This window comes from Abramis brama, assembly GCF_963993115.1.
Source record: "Abramis brama genome assembly, chromosome: 4".
Lineage (NCBI taxonomy): Eukaryota > Metazoa > Chordata > Actinopteri > Cypriniformes > Leuciscidae > Abramis > Abramis brama.
In genome coordinates, this window is record NC_139966.1 from 15,781,450 (window position 1) to 15,801,777 (window position 20,328).

General features: G+C 43.2%; 1 protein-coding gene across 1 annotated transcript in view; it reads left to right on the top strand.

Annotated features, from left to right (window-relative positions):
- The window catches only part of LOC311080619 (uncharacterized protein), a 44,623-nt gene that overhangs the window by 10,592 nt on the left and 13,703 nt on the right, over positions 1 to 20,328 (top strand). Inside the window, exons 5-7 of the mRNA XM_084110667.1 lie at positions 12,941 to 13,191; positions 13,291 to 18,653; positions 18,762 to 18,927. Coding sequence (XP_083966793.1) covers positions 12,941 to 13,191; positions 13,291 to 18,653; positions 18,762 to 18,927 — 5,780 coding nt within the window. The remainder of the gene's footprint in view (positions 1 to 12,940; positions 13,192 to 13,290; positions 18,654 to 18,761; positions 18,928 to 20,328) is intronic.

Genomic DNA, 20,328 nt, shown 5'->3' on the forward strand with positions numbered 1-20,328 from the left:
AAGGCTGTGAGTATACTGAATGTCCCCCAAACAAAGGCTGTGGCAGTCAATAAGTCTTTCATCTTTGTTGTAAGTTACTGGGGAGATTAAGCAATCACAGCCCAAATGGTTAACACCTCAAAAAGCTTACCCACGAGTCCAATGACGAGGGGAGGGGTTGCTTCAAAGTAGCAAACAAATGTAGTAAAAGCTGCATAACATTGTTAACTTGTCTTAAGTTATTTTTGTTTTTTCTACATTCTTTTCTAAAATGTCCGTGCTTGCCACAGTAAGAACAACTGGCTTCTCTAGGACTTTTGCGTTTCTTTTGCTTCCCTGAGTTGACCTTAACAGAAACTGCTGCAATTCTTACTCTCACTTTGACATCAGAGTCTCTTTCCCAAGTAACTAAACTGTCCAAGTTGTCTTGCAGGGTTCTCGTACACCATGTGATGTTTAAGTAAGGCAACGCCTTTCTGTGTTCTGGCAAAAGACAATGAAACCATGTGCGAACCAAAGGGCCATTATCACCTAACACCTTCTCTGGAGTGTCTGCAATTCCACTGTACGCTGCAGCTGACTGACAGAATCGTTCTGTGTACTCACAAACAGTTTCACCCTTCTTCTGTACACAATTGGTAATTTTCGACCAATCGATTTTGGGTCCTAAGATATTCTTTAGGATTTTCAAAACACTTTCTCTCAAATCGCCTTTACTGGCATGTTGTAGTTCAGAAGTAACAGCAGACTCAAAACTGTTGAATTCAGATTCAGTTAGAATTTGTGATATCAGCTGTGTAACTTCTGCCAACGACATGTCATAAAGATGCATTTTACTGATCAATGCTCTTCTAAATTCAGAAAAATTTGTGCGTGCTGAGGGTAAGCTCTGGGATAGTCTCTCTATATCTTTAGGACCTAAAGATGTTTTGACTGCTTGTGGCTGCAGTATGGGGGTTGCAGATCGAATTGGATCAACCCCTTTTTCCCTGTTCTGAGACTTTTGTCTTGCTCCACACACTTCAACTGCATAAACATCTTTCAATCCATTATTGACACTGTTCTCTATACTATAGAAAGACTGTAAGTCAGGATAAGTTTCATCTGACTGTTGGTTTTCGGAGTCACATTTGGTTGAGGCTTTGTTACAGCCCACCTTTTTAAGACAGGACACTTGAGTCTGCAATTGTTTGTTCTGTTCTTTTAACTTATCAATACACTGAGATTGTTCTTGTGCAATGGATAAGCTAAATTCTCTGTGACAGAAGATAATACCTTTCACATTTTTCTTCCTGATACATGCACCCAATAATTTCTTACAATCTTCAATTGAGCATACTTTGTCTGCATCAATGCCAAATTTCTTTGTCAAATTCAATCTGACTTCCTCAGTCACGATTGAGTCCATGTGCTCTCTTAACAAAGACTTAAACTCATTGTCTGTCCATAACGGGCTAGCTAATCCACCTTTCTCTGTCGTGGGAATCAGCCTAGCATTCCTTCTAACCATTTTGTGACTTCTTTGTTACCACACAAACAAAAACACTAAAAACTTCTCTCTACTGTCTACAACAGAGGGTACAATCTTATTAGCACATGACGCTAATCTTCTCTATCTTACAGAGGATAGGTCTTCTCTAGCAAGAGGATACACACAATATTAACATGTAACTGTTAATCTTCCCTGCCTGAACAACAGAGGATAAATTTCATCTCTAAAAGAAAACTTTTTAGAGGATAACTTAGTTAACAAAACCCTGCAGCTGTTTGTTAACTTCTTCTCTGTCGGCTCAGAGGAAAACAAATTTGTACTGGTCTGCATCGGTTCTTTTTAATAGAGTGAAACTCACCGAATCGTTGGTTGTACAGAAAACATTCGTCTGTGGGGAAATAACAGGAGGATGCAAGATGCAAGTAAAAACTCAGTTTATTATAAGTGGTCAGATGTAGAGACACAGGTCGGGGACAAACACTCAGGTGGCAGTTGAAGCAGGGACGAGATGGCGATCCGGTGGTGGTGCGGTGGTCAGCGTGCACGAGTGAAACCCAGGAACCGTGGAACATCCAGACGACACGAAGAACTGACGAAATCCAGACGACACGAAGAACTGACGAAATCCAGACGAGGAACCTTGTAGACGAGGCACGAGCACAGGACACACACCGAGGAACAACCACAACGATCTGACAACATGAGAGGGAAATTACTGGGCATATAAAGGGAACTGGGATTGATGACAGCTGGAGACACTAATCAACACAACGAGTAACCACACCCACACAATTACACTCACGCAGACACATCAGCGTGAGACAGCCGATTCATGAACCGTGACAGTACCCCCTCCCCTAAGAACGCCTCCTGGCGTTCCCAGACAACCCTACCTGTCGATTGTAATCATCGATAAGGGAGTGATCCAGAATGTCTCTAGCAGGTACCCAACTTCTCTCCTCCGGACCGTAACCCTCCCAGTCCACCAAGTACTGAAATCCGCGTCCCCTCCGTCTCGAGTCCAGAATACGGTGTACCAAATACGTAGGTTCCCCATCTACGAGTCGCGGCGGGGGGGGAACCGGGGCAGGCGGATTAAAGTGAGAATAAAACACGGGCTTGACTTTAGACACATGGAAGGCGGGGTGAATTCTCCTGTACGCAGGAGGGAGTTTGAGTCGGACTGTCACCAGACTAATAATCTTGGTGACAGGAAACGGGCCAATGAATTTGGGAGCTAACTTGTTAGACACGGAGCGGAGCGGAATATTCTTGGTAGAAAGCCACACTTTTTGACCCACGACGTAAACGGGAGGCTTTGACCGGTGGCGATCGGCCTTGGCCTTCATGCGCCCCCCCGCTTGGAGTAGAGTCTCACGGGCTCTAGTCCAAGTACGGCGGCACCTCTGGACGAATGCGTGAGCGGAGGGGACCGCGACCTCGGATTCCAGACTCGGAAAAATTGGTGGCTGGTAACCTAAACTACACTTAAATGGCGAAAGGCCCGTGGATGACACTGGTAATGAATTGTGGGCGTACTCCACCATAGAAAGCTGTTGGCTCCAGGACGACGGATTCTTGGCAACCAAACATCGCAACATTCTCTCGAGGTCCTGATTGGCTCGTTCAGACTGGCCATTGCTCTGGGGATGATAGTCCGAGGACAGACTGACCGTGGCCCCCAGTAACTTACAAAATTCTCGCCAAAATTTGGATACGAATTGGGGACCCCTGTCAGAGACCACGTCCATCGGGAGGCCATGTAACCGAAAGACGTGATCTATGACTGTGACTGCTGTCTCCTTGGCTGAAGGTAATTTGGGCAAGGGGATGAAATGTGCCGCCTTCGAGAACCGGTCCACTACGGTTAAAACAACCGTCATGCCTTTGGAGGGCGGGAGGGCGGTGACAAAATCTAGAGCGATATGGGACCAGGGTCTCGAAGGGACAGGCAGCGGTCGAAGTAACCCGTCTGGGGGTTGGTTAGATGTCTTACCAGTGGCACAGACTGAGCAAGCCAAAACAAAATCGTGAATGTCGCGAGCCATTAATGGCCACCAGAATCGTTGCTTAACAAGAAAGCTGGTGCGAGTCACTCCTGGATGACACGCCACGTTGGAGCAATGACCCCATCGAATAACGTCGGACCGTAACCCCTCCGGAACAAACAAACGACTCGGTGGGCAACCAGGCGGAGGCGTTACCCCTTCTAGGGCTGTCTTGACCCTCGATTCGACCTCCCATACCAGAGTGGAGATGACAACCTTCTCAGGTAAAATACACTCGGTAGTCACCGGGCGTTCGGATGGATCAAAAATAAGAGATAAAGAGTCGGGTTTGATGTTTTTGGAACCCGGGCGGTACGAGAGAACAAAATCAAAACGTCCGAAAAAAAGAGCCCACCGAGCCTGCCTGGAGTTGAGTCTTTTAGCAGATCTGATGTATTCAAGATTCTTATGATCGGTCCAAACGATAAAGGGTACCCCCGAACCCTCTAACCAATGACGCCACTCCTCCAACGCTAACTTGACTGCCAACAACTCTCTGTTACCAATGTCATAATTACGTTCGGCAGGCGATAGTCGATGAGAAAAAAACGCGCAGGGATGCATCTTGTCGTCTGAGGAAGCGCGTTGTGAAAGCACTGCTCCTACTCCCACCTCTGACGCGTCGACCTCCACCACGAACTGACGTGTGGGATCAGGGGTGACAAGAATTGGAGCTGAAACGAAGCGACTCTTGAGGTTGGTGAACACTGCCTCGGCAGTGTTTGACCACCTGAACGTCGTTCGGGGGGAGGTCAAGGCAGTCAGAGGTGCGACTAGTTGGCTGAAATTGCGAATGAAACGCCGGTAAAAATTGGCGAACCCCAGAAACCGCTGTAGGGCCTTACGGGAATCTGGACTTGGCCAATCTACCACAGCCTTAACCTTGTCAGGATCCATGCGCACTCCCTCAGAAGAGATGATGTACCCTAGGAAGGGAACAGACTGTGCATGAAACGCGCATTTCTCCGCCTTGACAAAAAGCCCATTCTCTAACAGTCTCTGGAGCACTCGTCTGACGTGTTGAACGTGTTCCTGGAGAGACGAAGAAAAAATCAAAATGTCATCCAGGTAAACATATATGAATTGATCTACCATGTCTCTCAACACGTCATTCACGAGTGCCTGGAAAACCGCTGGGCTGTTGGAAAGCCCGAAAGGCATAACCTAATATTCAAAGTGCCTCCTGGGGGTATTAAAAGCGGTTTTCCATTCATCCCCCTTCCTGATGCGAACCAAATGATATGCATTACGTAAGTCCAGTTTCGTGAAAATGGATGCTCCCTGCAACCTCTCGAAAGCTGAAGACATCAACGGCAAAGGATAAGAATTCTTTACCGTGATGTTGTTCAGCTCTCGGTAATCAATGCAAGGTCGCAGAGAACCATCCTTCTTCCCAACGAAAAAGAACCCCGCCCCCGCAGGAGAAGAGGAAGGCTGGATGAACCCAGAGGCTAGAGAATCAGAAATATATTTCTCCATGGCCTCCCTCTCGGGAACAGAAAGAGAGTAAAGTTTGCCCTTAGGCGGAGATTTACCTGGCAGTAGATCTATTGCACAGTCATAGGAACGATGCGGAGGGAGAGAAGCAGCACGAGACTTACTGAACACTTCCTTCAGGTCGAGGTACTCCGCGGGCACGTTAGACAAATCTGCTGCCTCACTCTGAAACACAGAACCAGACACAGAGGGACAGACAGACACTAAACAGGACTCATGACAGTGGTTACTCCATGTGGAAACAGAATTAGTGCCCCAGTCGACACGGGGGTTGTGTTTTGAAAGCCACGGGTGTCCCAAAACCACTGGTGCAAGTGGTGAGTCCATGAGTAAGAATGAGATGAGTTCTGTGTGATTGCCAGAAGTGATGAGAGTGACGTCTTCAGTAGAATGCGTAATCCGGGGAAGTTCTTGTCCATTGAGTGCGTTGACGGTAATCTGGTGCGGGAGGGGAGTGACGGGAATCTGAAGCTTAAGTGCAAGTTTGGAGTCCATGAAATTACCCTCCGCTCCCGAATCCAGTAGTGCATTGGTGCAGTGCGTCGACGTTCGCCATCTCAGTCTTACCGGAAGGAGGGTCGATGATGGTGATGAGGTCTTCTCGGCGGAGATCCCACCCGATAGTAGCCTCATACTTACTACCGGGCTAGCTCCTTTACCCGGGCAGGAATGGATGAAATGGCCCGCCCGGCCACAGTATAGACAGAGTCCCTGGGATCTCCGCCTTTCCCTCTCCTCCCGGGAAAGCCGAGCTCTCCCCACCTGCATGGGCTCGTGGTCGAATGCGGGGCTAACCGCGCTTGCACCACCGGGCTGGTGGTCCCCCGTGTCGGGCTGTGGACGGCTGGGACGCGTCAATCTGGTCACACGATTCAGTCGAGCGTCCACTCTCAGAGCAAGTTCCACCAGTCCGTTCAACGACTCTGGTAAGTCCATTGTGTATATCTCCCTTTGAACGCGGTCAGCCAGCCCATGCAGGAACATATCCCACTGCGCCTCCTCGTTCCAACGGCACTCTGCGGCCAGGGTGCGGAACCGAATGGAATAGTCCGCCACCGAGCCTTCCCCCTGTCGCAGTTCGGCGAGTAATCTGGCCGCCTCCTTACCCGCCACTGCACGATCGAAAACTCTCCTCATCTCCTCGGAGAGTGCCTGGAACGAGGTGCAGCAGTCGTTTCCGTTCTCCCACACCGCCGTTCCCCAAAGCGCTGCTTTCCCTGACAGCAGGGTCAATACAAATGCCACCTTTGCATGTTCACTCTAGAAAGTGCGTGGCTGTAAGGCGAAATGCATGGAACATCTCGTGAGGAACGCTCTGCAATATTCAGGCTCACCGGAATATCCCTCAGGTGTGGGTAGGTGTGGCTCCGGTCCTTCCGCTGCTGCGGGCGCTGGTGGTGGGGGAACGGGCGGTGTGGGGGGCGCAGTGGGAATCCGTAGCTGTTGTACCTGTTGGGAGAGCTCGGACACCTGCTTCACGAGTGCTTGTACCGCACGACCTGTGCCCGAGACGTTCTCCTCTTGTTGGTCCATACGTGTGATGCAGTGAGCGATGAAGTCGTTGAGTTGAGTTGTGCTTGCTGCATCCATGATTGGTCAGATCGTTCTGTGGGGAAATAACAGGAGGATGCAAGATGCAAGTAAAAACTCAGTTTATTATAAGTGGTCAGATGTAGAGACACAGGTCGGGGACAAACACTCAGGTGGCAGTTGAAGCAGGGACGAGATGGCGATCCGGTGGTGGTGCGGTGGTCAGCGTGCACGAGTGAAACCCAGGAACCGTGGAACATCCAGACGACACGAAGAACTGACGAAATCCAGACGACACGAAGAACTGACGAAATCCAGACGAGGAACCTTGTAGACGAGGCACGAGCACAGGACACACACCGAGGAACAACCACAACGATCTGACAACATGAGAGGGAAATTACTGGGCATATAAAGGGAACTGGGATTGATGACAGCTGGAGACACTAATCAACACAACGAGTAACCACACCCACACAATTACACTCACGCAGACACATCAGCGTGAGACAGCCGATTCATGAACCGTGACATCGTCTGGAACTCAGTCAGCTTTGTTGAGATCTTTGAGCTTGAAGTTTCAAGATTCAGTCTGGAACTCAGTCAGGCTTTGAGATCTTTTTGGAGCTTGAAGTTTTCAATCTGGAGGAAGCTAGAAAGATTCAGTCTGGAAATCTTTGTCAGATCTTTGTTGAGCTTGAAGTTTCAAAATTCAGATCTTTGAGCTTGAAGTTTCAAGATTCCGTCTGGAAAAGTTCATTCTTTGTTGAGTTTCAGTTTCTCCATCCGGGTCACGGCACCAAATTGTTGGAAACTCAGAATCGAAGACCAGGAGACTTTGGGATCACGTTCAAGAAGTTATTCTTTATTGAGGACTTCGCGTTGACGTGGCTGCAGTTCTTCCAAAGTCTGACTAAGTGGACGTTCTCTTACAGTTTATATACATTTAGGGGCAGGAACCAAAACTTTGTGATGAGACAGGTTTAGGAACCTGTTCTAGACTGAGAGTGCTGCCCATCCTAATCCACTCAGCATATCTATTCAAATGCTGAGACCCGAGTACAGGACTGGCAGGACTCTCTTGCTAAAACACAAGCTCCAAGAGCCATTTAAGAGTTTCAGTAAAACAGGACTGGCCGGAGTCTTTTGCTAAAAAAGACTCTGATAATAATAATTTATACCTAACCTTAACATGCTAAATTCAATGTAAAACTAAATTAGACATTTTAATAAATTTGTAATACAACACCCTCCAGGTGGGCGTTCCTATATTGTTGTGAGTCGTGTGACGTCATGAGAAAACTATGAATTAACCGTCCAGTGAATACTTTTAAGTTAAATAAGTTAGTTTACTTCCATTCACACATTGAAAAATTGCCAGCAAAACCTTCACAAAACTATCAAAATCTCTCATCTAGACATAATATGTGATTAAAAGCCCAAACGTACAGCTCAAGTCTATAGTTAACCTACCTCTAATGAGCCTAACGGTTGAGATGCTGACAGACTTTTCCTAAACCATTTCTATAACGTAAATATTCAACGGAAGCGTAAATAAATTCAACTTCATTTACATGAAAGAATGTGTCAGAAGCATTTGTATGTACCATTTGTGTTATTTTGGGGATTAAACTTACCTGAAAGTAGTGAAAACAACAGTGAGAGATGGAGTTACTGCTTGTCAGTTGAGCTGCCACCCCGTTTCCATGACAACGCCCTCCGCTCCAGTTCAAATGCAACTCGAATGTTCAGCGTGTGCGCCCATTAAAACACAGAAGTCACGCAGCATTTACATAAATGTAGAATTGATGGAGGGAATTATTTGCTAATTAATAAGTGTAATTTGTGTTTTAACAATGTTTAGCTCTCGAATATTGATCCGGGAAGTTTGAATCTGTGATTATATTGCCAACTTCACTGAACTCCTTGAGTTAACAACTGACCGCATTTCTTTATATTTGAGTCCAAGTTCAAACGCGAAACGCTCCATTAACGTACAGAGCTCTGAAACACTGCCAGCGGGACATTAAACAGGAAGTGTCTGGCTGAGCTCACAACAGGTTTTGCGTGGGAAAGCAAATATCTTTGCGAGGGAACGCAAAAGTTTTGCGCGGGAACCACTGATCTATATTCACCTTATTCTGCGCCCGTTCTATTTCCCATGATTCATAGCGGTTTCAACTGACTAAACGGTTTTCCACTTCCGGTTGAAGTGTTTGTTTACATAGAATGTTAGTACTAGCGTAAAGGCTACGGTGATCGTTTGTAGTTATTAAAAGTAGTAGATAGGGCCGTAGTACTCGAGTCCGGTCTTGGACTCGAGTCCGGACTCGAGACCGTTTTTCTATGGTCTCGGACTTGTCTCGGACTCGCTGGCATTCGGACTCGGACTTTTGTACCGGTCTCGGCCACTGGTCTTGCCAAATATGGCTTTTGGTCTCGACCGAGTCCAGGTGTCTTTATTATGTTCCCAGTAAGCACACATACACATACTTACGCCGCGATATTAAAACAAAATATTATTGGAGGGAAAGTGAAACACTGGCCACCTAATAACTTGCGTTGCGATGGGCATTTCGGCTCTTTTTCGTGAGCCGGTGTTCTGATGATTTGTGCTGCCTAGTCGAAAAATGCTACCGTAGCGCGAATCGATCACAGAGAATGTCATTCATTCTCTATTGTTTCCATAATGGTGTAAATCTCACAATATTATGACATCATTATTTCATTTAAAACAGGGTAAGTGTATGGGGTGCATATTTTGATATTTTAAATTAACTAACAATTATCACATTTGATATAACAAGTAAAAATTACATTATTGTATATAATATGAAATACAATTATAATAAAATTATATGTTATAAGTTATGACTACTGTATACTGTACTGTTCTTATTTTTAAAACGATGTGAAAAGTAAACATTTCGTTTGACTCAGTGCACTGAAAAGAGCCGGTTGATTTGACTCACAAACGGCTCTTTAAAAAATAAAAATGTTATGGCAGCGCGCATTGTTTAGAGCAGAATAAGGTGGATAGAATGACTGGATAGCTCATGACGTCATAAACAGTGAAGCCACCGCGCCGCCATATTGGTATTCCCTAGTGAGCTCACGCGTTCTATTGAATCAATAGGAAATTTTATGATTTGACTGAGAAAACACTGCCTAACGAGGAACCGTTTTTAAATTTAAAGTCTCCCTGTACATTCTTACAACGCAAATATCCTAAGCATTTAAGTGGGTATTGTTTAAAGTCGAAAATTTGTCCTGCTTATTAAAAAACAGCCATTTCTTTGCAAAAGGAATAAAAAGCTGTACGAGAACACTAGTCCGCCTTCACTGAAGAGCTATCTTCACAGGTAAGAAAAACAGTTTGATAGTATTAATTAAATAGTGAATGCTAAAGACCTATATTTTTGTGAATATTCAGGTGAATATTGTTTTGTGGCCACGAATTAATACCTCACAGCACGTTTTACTAATTTGTTCCCTCATTTTACTATATTGTGGCCACGTTGTAATTCGTTAAATCTGAGGGATGGAATTAGTTAAACGAGGGAACAAATAAGTCGTCGTAACAACAAATTATTTAGATCAGTGGACAGGGCACCTGTAAGAACGAGCAAGGAGAGAGAGCCCCAGCCGCACGCACTCTCACCGTCTTCAAACAACACGAGTAAGCATGATTCTCTCCCTCGCGCATATCAAAATCAATTGACACGATAGTAAAAGGTCAGAAGACCGATTGTGTTTTATAGATCAGTAGTTTGTTCAAATAAAGTGTTTGATTAGTTAGCAAGTACATGTTCAGGAAATGCATACCGTAAAACTTCAAATAATAGTCCAGGCTTTTATTTTCCCAAATCAACGAACTGCACCGGCTTGTATTTGAGACAGGCGTCTATATGAGACAGGCCTTTAATTTAGTGTTGAGATGAGCATGACAGTAGGAGGTTACCAAATCTGTGTTTGTGTTTAACAGATCAGTTAATGTAAGAATTAGCCTACTATATTTCCGAATGTCTAAAGGGGGTCGTACACCAGACGAGAAGCGCCACGTCTTTAAAATTCGAACACATTATTCTCTATGAGTGTACATTGTCTCAAATCGTCGTTAATGTATATACTGACTTCACCCTGTGCTGCAATATACATTCAGTTTTACAATCATTAACAGAAATCAGCTGCTTGAATGAAAATTGCTGATTTTATCGGATTTTCAGGTGATATTCTCAATTCATTCAGTTAACGGACGCTCTGAGGTAAAGTGAATTCAGACTGCAGACTAAGCAGCGATTGTATTTAATTGTACAGTACAATCATAACATAGTACAGACATGATCTTAATTCCATAATATCCTTAAACATAACTATATTGCTGGCCATAAACTGACAAAGTGTGCGTCCGGTGTGCGATACCTCGAGTTGTCATAAACACGACACGGCGCTGCAACTCTCGTACGGCGTGTGCGACCCCCTTTAGATTATTGGCAGCATAAAAAAACGAAATGATGTGACAGCCATGGTCTGAACAATACAAGTTACCGGTAATATCCATCGAGCCTATGAACTAGTTGCCAGAAACACATCAACAAGAAAGAATGAAGGCTACCCTGTAAAACAACTGCAATCATGTGATACAAAAGGACCCTATTCATCACTATCATCATCACCGCGATCCTCAACTACAAGTTCATTGGCGAATTCCTCCTCCTCGTCACTTCCCTCTCTAACTCTGCCTTGCTTGCGCTAATAGCTCCCGCCCAGATGCGCAGGGCTCTCTTGCGTGCGCAATCTGCTCCATAGAACTGGCTTAAACAGACGATCTGACGGGTTTAGAAGATTAAATACAACCCGAAACTAAAAAACAGACCAGGCCTTTATTTGAGACCGCCCTTTATTTATACAAACCTGTAGCCACACCAGGCGTGTAAAAGAGACAGGCATCTATTTGGGACTCGGCTATTAATTGACGTTTTACGGTAATACAAATTGTATGGGTAACGGTAAACGGACTCTGGACGAAGCTCTTTTGAAGCTGTCAAACTGTGTCGCTATTGAACACTTAATTGTGATTATTGCTGCTCTAAAGTTTCTTATAGGCTACTGTTGACTTTTTTTTGAAGAAGAAGAAGTATTACTCTTGCCTCAGAGAAACCAACACGGGAATAGCGACAATTGTGTATATAAATTACTACTTACAGGGCTTGAATTACAACCTGTGGGCAGTTTTTCTACATCCTTTAGTGAACATCGTTTTAGACTTGTATGCTGCACAGCAGGTCATCTTAAAAGTGCCGTCGGAGCTACCAATGTCTGTATAACGGCCGTTGGAGCCTTTGCTGGTAGGGAATCGTAAGATGGCCGCTCGAACACTTCCAGTGGCTTCAATGCCTGCTGGCAGTTTAGAACGTCATGAGCTATCCAGTCATTATATAGATCAGTGGTGGGAACGCATATATTTGCGAGGGAACACAAAAGTTTTGCAATGAAACGCAAAGTTTCTCGGGGGAATGCATTTGCGAGGGAACGCAAAAGTTTTTCGAGGGAATGCAAAGTTTCTCGGGGGAACGCAAAAGTTTTGCGGTGGGCCACTCTAATACACATTTTATTCTTGCCCTGCCCTATCCTCATTCTGGTTGTCTGTTTTTAATTCCCTTTCACTTATTACCTCTCTCAATATTCAACCCTCTCCTATCATTGGCCTGTTTGGTGTCCTGCCTGCTGACTATTTGGTTCCCAGCTATTTTGCTGATTTTGTTGCTTTTCTCACATTGTTGGCCAGATGACAAATTTTGCTTAACTGGAAGAACTCCCATCCCTCATCACACTCTAGGTGGATTAAAGATGCCTTGTACTTCGTCAAACTTGAAAAAAAAATTATTTTCTCTTCACCGGCCTAGTACATCATTCTCTAAAATTTGGACGCCCTTTTTTCCATGTACAAACATCGCATTTTCCTAATTTGTCTGATTAACCCTTTTCATTCCAGCTAATAGTTAGCATTTTACATTAATATTTAGAATTAAGTGCATTTATTACTTTGTCTGTCTAAGATAATGGAGAACTGAAAAATACTGCTGATGAGAATGTATTTGTATTTGCATTTATATATTTATTTTACCACATTAATTTTTACTCTTTGTCATGTCTTTTATTTTTGTTATTATTACTTATTTATGCCTGTTTATTTACTTTTTTTTTCTTTCACCCTGAAAGTATAATAAAAAATATAAATTAATCATAAAAAAAAAAAATTGGAACACAAAAGATTTTTTTTTATTTCTTATTCTCCCATCCCAATTTTTTTCCACCACCACGTCCCTTTAGGGGATCCGTAGTTTCTAATCCTGTGGTATTTTATGATGTATTTTATGATATCTTTAAACAGGACAAATGGAAGAATATGAAAAACAAAGACAGCTAGAGGAGGAGAGAAGACGTCTGGAACGTTTGGAACATGAGCAAAGGATTCAACAGGAGCTGGACAGAGAGAGCGAATCATCCAGACTCAAGCTTTCTCGAGCAACTGAGCGGCTTCGTGAAAAACAGAGCTTCAGAGGTCAAGAGCAACATCATGAACGCACACAAGTTCTCCATCAGCAAATAGAAGATGACGCTGCTGCAATTGAGAGGGACGAGGTATGACTAATTTGGATTGAGCAACATAACTGTATATACAGCATGTGATAAAATACCACTTTTTACTGAGACCCATTTTTGTTTTGCATATTTATGTAGGTTACTGATGTTGAAGAAAAATTCAAAGACCTTTTGTTAAAGTACCAGATCACAGAAGATAAAGAGATACAGCATGAGATTTGGGACAGGATCAAGACGCTCCAGAATGAACTTGCAGTTCAATATTGTAGAGAAAACAACCTTTCAGTATGGTCTCAGTTTACATTTGATCATGCTATAGGATATAATGAGCTGTCTCTTACAGAGAAGCTCACAGTTCTCGAGGCATCTCTACAGTTCATTCTGCACAGTAGCACTGAAGATGCTAAAAATGATGAAGATCAGCCACTTGGCTGGGAGAAGAAGTATGACTTTCTCTTGGGTTTGGTGGAGCAGCTTTATTCCACAAATCCAACTTTGGCAGAACACATTTTATTAAATGTGCTTGACATGATCTCAGAGCTTTCACCACAAAGTAGGGACATTTTGGGTCAAATGTTGTTCAACAGAATCTGGACCCCAACAGAAATAATGCTCTTCATTTGCAAAAGTCCAGGTATCAAATGTGATCAACTCGATTCAGTTCTCCACACAGCACAAACCTACCACCTGGACTGCATCCACGTTCTCTCTGCTCTTACGATTGAAAACCCTTTAATGTTTCTTCAAGAACAAATACAAAACGACAAGGAAAAAGATGCTGATACAATTGTGAAGGAACTTCGTGAAGCAAACTGCCCAGAGAAAGTCTTGGTGCTGTTGAAGGATGTACTTCGATACGTAGAGTCGGAACTCCCAAAATATCAACTGGTGGACCTTACTAAAGAACAAATCACTGATTTGAAAAAGAAAATAACTTCTCTTAATCTTACAAACCCAGATATTAACATTCTGAAAGACATATTAATTGGAATGTCAATAGCAGTGCAAGACTGTTCAACAATCACCACGAAAGACAACATGAAGATTCAAGGCTATTTTCCGAGATGTACACAACTAGCATCATTGCTTTTGCTCCTCCTGGCACAGCTGACAGAAAATAAAGGATGTCTTCTAGAGATTGGCACAGGTGAGGGCAAGTCCTGTATCTTAGCCATGTTTGCAACAATTCTGGCCATCCGTGGAACAAAAGTGGACATTGTGACAAGCTCTCCAGTTCTAGCCAGACGAGATCAAGAAGAGTGGAAAAAGTTTTTTGAAATGTTTGGTGTCACCTCATCTGTAGTACCTCCACATTACGGAAGTGACTATTCGCCAGAGGAACAAGAGGAACATCTTAAAGATGCTTACAGGCACCAAATAGTATATGGCACAGTGGGAGTCTTTGCAGCAGACATACTTAAACAGGAATTTGAGAAGAGAACAACTCGTGATACAAGGCAATTTGAGCTTGTGATAGTGGATGAAGTGGACTACATGACCTTGGACAATGGAGTTCAAGTAACATTCTTGTCCCATGAATCTACTGGATTTAGGCATGTGGAGCAAGTCCTTTCCAACATATGGGCCATGATATCTACTTGTCAACCAGTTGAAATGCTTGAAACAGGGGAGATAAAATGGGCGACAAGGATACAGTACTTTCATAAAGCCATAACAGCAGCCGTTATGGGACAGGAAACGGACAGCTTTTCAGCAAATGAGATCTTGCTACCCGGAGTGAATTTGGGATTCTACACCCAGGAGGATATTGAAATGATATGTCAAGATGATGTGAAAGAGGACGGAATGTCTAAAGCATTATCTGAAGTCATGAAGAAACTTGGAGTTTCACAACAGTACGATCTTCTGAGTATATTTGAGGAGGTCTTGGAGAAAAGTGCAGTGTTTAAGTGCTATTCATTAGAGAACAAGAAAGCAAAATGTTTTGAAGCTCAGGAAAAACGAGGTGACCTTACTGTTGAAATGCTACTGCTGGAAGGAGGACTGGCATGTGAAATCATGTCTGAGAAATCGCTCATTGATGCAACTGTAAGCACAGTAAAGTCATATATCAAGTACTCAGATAACCCTCAAACAGCCAACAAACTCAACAACTTCATTGTCATCCCTGTTTTTTTGAAAAGCTATGTTGAGAATCAGTTACCAGTTTTTGTTGAGAATGCACTAAGGGCTGTTGAGATGTCACAGGGCCGGGAATACATGATCGACACCTCACCGGCCGCTGAAAGAGAAGTTGCTGACAGAGATAAGTCTAATGCGATAATTCCTGTGGACTTCAAAGCGAGCGGTGTTCTAGAGAAAAACAAGAAGTGGGGTAATGGTCTGCAACAATTTTTGGAGTTCAAGCACCAACTTGCAATTTCACCGATATCCAACGTGACAAACTACATGTCAAATTTCCATTATTTTCAAAGGTATCTCAGTGGGAGTGGTATATTTGGTGTCTCTGGTACATTAGGAGGTAAGGCAGATCAGGACTTTCTGGCAAGACATTATAAAGCAAAGAGCTACACTGTACCTGCACATCGCCATAAAAGGGTGGTGGAGCTTCCAGTCGTCCAAGTGAAAGGTGGGAATCACCAATGGATCCAGACCATTTGTGAAACTTCGTGGAAAGCAGCAGAGAGAGGACAAGTTGTCTTGGTAATTTGTGAAGATGTTAAAACAGCAGATGAACTACATGAGAAAATACAAGATGGTGGCAGATTCAAGGCAGAACAGATTACTCTGTACACAATCAGTGAGAAGCACAACATTGAAAAAGAGAAATTCTGTGGAGGCAGAATAATCATTGCTACAAATCTCGGAGGACGGGGTACAGACATCAAGGTTGATGAAAGTGTGAATAAGTGTGGTGGTCTTTTTGTACTTCTTACTCACTTTCCACCCAACCGGAGAGTCGAGAAACAAATATTTGGTCGTACATCTCGGAAAGGCAATCCTGGGATGGTCCAGATGGTTGTGAACTGTGATCATCTCGCACCAGCTTACCAAGGTCAGTCTGTGGAAATCATGCGCCAGCTAAGAGAGGATTATGAAATTAAACGAATCCATGACATGGAAAGTGATGAGCTGGTTGAAATAAACCTAAAGGAAAATCTGTTTTCCACATTTTGTACATTGTTGAAAAACTTTGATGGGCATTACACACAGCAAGAAAAACTGGACCCCATGCGATTGCAGCTCAAAGATATTCCTGATTGCTTTAAACATCATCAGCCTAAATTTGATTATCAGCCTGCCATCAACGCTTTGAAAGAATCTTGGGCCTTGTGGTTGACCCTTCACGAAGATCACATCAATAGGCATGATGACTTTGAAAAACTTGAAGCAGACCTTATCGTGACAATAAACGAAACAAGTGGAAAGCTGCTAAGAGGAGAATGTGATAATTTCTATGATCACATCAAACAGGCAATTGTAAGAACTGATCTACACTGCCGTGAAAAATCCAAAAATGCATTTGGAGCCGAATCATATTGGCAAAAAGTTGGTAGCTCTGACCCACACTACAAGGCTGTGGCACTCTATAACCAGGCGTACATCACCATCAACCTTGGTAAGGGTAACTATAAAGCAGACGCTATGAAACTGCTGGAAGATGCAAAGAAATCCATTGACGTCTACGTCTCAGAAGTCTCAAACACAATGGTCTCATGTAACTTATCAGTCACTGGTAACAAAGATCAGAGTACAGACAACAACAACTTTCAGAGTCAAATGGAGGCCAGAATGAACATCTTTAAGTCTTGGAGGACGTACATTGATAATGCATCTGCTAAACTTAAAGAGTTGGAGGAAAAAAACAGTGACGCCATAACAGAGGACTGTTCAGTCTACACTCTGTCTGAAGAAAAAAACTTCATCATCACTAATGAGCTAAGATCGTTATATGACTATGGCCTCGGTGTTGTTTTTGAGGTGAAAGAGAAGCCCAAGTTTTGCATCAGTGCTTTGATATGTTTCATACTCGGGGTGGTGCAGGTTCTCGCTGGGGTTCTTGTTTGTGCGCTGACATTTGGAGCAGCCAGTCAGTTTGGAATGGCCCTGATTTCTGAAGGAGTTAATGACATGATCAGTGGAATAGAGGGGATGATAAAGGGCACATTTGATTGGGCGTCATGGGCAATATCTAAGAGTATCAGCATTGGGCTTGCTTTGCTAACGGCTGGCTTTAGCGCTATCAAGAAAGCAGTTACCACAGTGTATAAAGTGACAAAAGGTCTACTTAATGGTACAAAGTCTTTCTCTTCTGTTGCTTCTGAATTCATTAAATCAGGAAAGGCAATGTTTACTTCATTCAAAGGAAGTGTTCAGTCTGGTTTATCGTCCCTCGGTAAAGAATCTTTTAAGTCTGGAATGAAAAACATGACATCTTCAACAGTGGTCAAACAGAACTTCAAACTTGCGACTAAGTATGCAGTTCAGGAAATGGGGAAAAAGGCTGTGCTCACTGCCATGAACTACGCAGTCGATGCAGCACTTCAGGAAGTCTTTAAGAAGATTTTACAAAGCAGTTTTGAGAATGCTGTTACTTTATCGGTGAAGCAGAGCAGTGAACTGGATCAGGCTCTTGTTGAATTCATCAGCTCAGGCATTCCAAAAGCTGCCTTGAAAAAAGAGAATTTCAAGATTGACCAGAATTATGAGAAGCAAATAAAAAAATCAGTTGATATGTTCTGTGAAGAGATAATTCCTCACCACATACTGGACTGTACCAAAGCACAGGACGTAATCAGCAAACTTTCTGAGGTGTGTGAAGGAGCAACAGAGCTTATGAATAAAGAGAAACAGTCAGGTGTGCTTGAAATGACAAAGCTGGCTCTGAAAGTAGCTGAGTACTCAACAACTCTCTGTCAAATATTGGGTGCCGTACCAACAAATTATATAATACAACAAAAATTTGTTCCTGAATTACTGGAGAGCATCAGTGAGCTTGAAAAAGACATGACAAAGTATGACCAAGATGGACGACACAATTTACACGATGTACAACGCCTTAAAGGAGAACTTCTACAGATTATCGCTCAGAAAGTTTCTGAGCAATTCATCAGTTCCTGTACTACACACATGACTTCTTTAATGACCAACACATTTAAGAGTGAGTTGAATAGTGCTGCAGGAGAGGCGGTAGACAAGGTCATGCGCAGACATAAGACTCAGCGTTTCTTTGATGACCAGAGAGGAAAACACAACAAGAAATCTGCGAGCCACAAGGAAGTGGAACAGCTGTCAGGTGAGGACAAAACAAAACTAATGCAGTATACAGAAGAAACGTGCAAAACTGATCAGCCTGTTACAGCCCTTGATGTGTACGTGCTCACAAAAACTAACCTGCTCGATGGAAAAGGAATTAAACTCACTGTCGTTGATGAAAATGGAAAACAGCTCACTGAGGAACGTTTCCCAGGAACCACCAAATCAGCTGGCGATATAAAACTGAGATTAACCAAATCTGAAAAAGCCCCACATACATCTCAGTAAGACTAATTACTAGAGCATTATACTACTCACATATAGAAATAAATTTCAGTTAATTTTTATGAACTTTGTGTACTGAATGTGGTTACTTTTAATTTTCAAAACAGAGCTGATGCACAGCTATACAGCGGCCATTTTGACATTTTGCAGGATGATGGCAAGATAATCAGCGTTAACTCGGATCATCAGAGTGCTCTTTATCATGCTCTAGCACAAGCAACTGGCAGCAAGATGGAGGACGCATTGATGCTACGCAAGAGAGTGAAAAATGAGGTGAGTACACTTAATTTTGTCTGCAAAAATCCAGAGTGCAAAAGCCAGATTTTAGTTGAAGATATGCTTAGATTTACTGATGTACTGAAATCACTAGCTGTTTGTCAGACAGACAGACCGAACGACCAACCAATAGATCACTTTATCACTACTCAAAAGTTTATCACCAGGTTACCTTTTAGGAAAATACAAAAGCACAAAATGCGAGTTATTAGCCAGCCCAGCTCATGTCACCTCCAGATTAAATTTGAAATTTGTAAGAAATAAAAACACTCAAGGGTTGAAGTTATAGGAAAATAATCAATAACCGGGTGGAGTGATGAAGCAAAGTTATTGTTACCACCCCAATGATTATTTTCTCCTAACAGCACATCCCCAAGTGTGTTATTCTTCTTAAGCAATGGCGATTTCCGGCGACACAAGTGATCGTGAATATTGTCGGCGGATGGGGTGTGTCCAGCGTCGCAACAAAGTTGAGATCTGTTCAACTTTATGCAAATGAAGAGAGACTTTCAGGAGCGACAACCAATTCAGGAGCGAGTGAAGTCAGTGCAGCACACGTGATCCGTCACTCTTTAGTGCCGAGTCCTACCGAGGCAAGATGAATGAGAAGCTCATTTTAGTAGAAACTGTCCTATAATTTATGATATCTCTCAGTGTATATTCGGTGGTACTCGCAGTGCTGACTCCGAGCCTGAATGGTTTTCGTGAACCCAGACCAGCATTTGCTGCAGTTAAATAGCCGCAGATGGCAAAGAGCACTCGCTGTTCATTCATCTTTGATATTATGCATTTTATTTACTGATTCCATTTAAGTTTAGACTTTTTCTTCCAAAATGTTTGTTTGTAGAGGCAAAAAAGAAACTGATTTGTTGTCTACAACATGGAATAACATCCATGAATGTCACTCACAAACATTACTAGGCAACCAGTAGTGGGAACGCCTACTGGCGACATGCAAGTTTGCTTGTAGTGTGAATGCACCTTTACACCACAGCAGTTTACCGACAATTAGCATTTTTATTTACAAAAAAGAACACATTGTACCTTTTAAATTAATTAGTTTCTGTTGTCGTTAACCGGCCTCTTTTTTTCTCTCTCTCTTGAAATTAATAGAACAAAAAACACAGCTTGTCATGTTACTGAGGCCCCGTTTACACGTACATGGTTATTTTGAAAAACGGAGACATTTCCCTTCGTTTGCACCCTTCGTTTACACGCAAACGGAGGATTCGCCAATGAAACCGATTCTTTCTAAAAACTCCGGCCAGAGTGGAGATTTTGAAAATCTTCGTTTGCACGTTTGCATGTAAACAGAGAAAAACGGAGTTTTAGGCAGCGACGTCACGGAATGTGACCATTTTCGGGATTCTGATTGGCTAAGGTGGGCTTGAGCTTCTC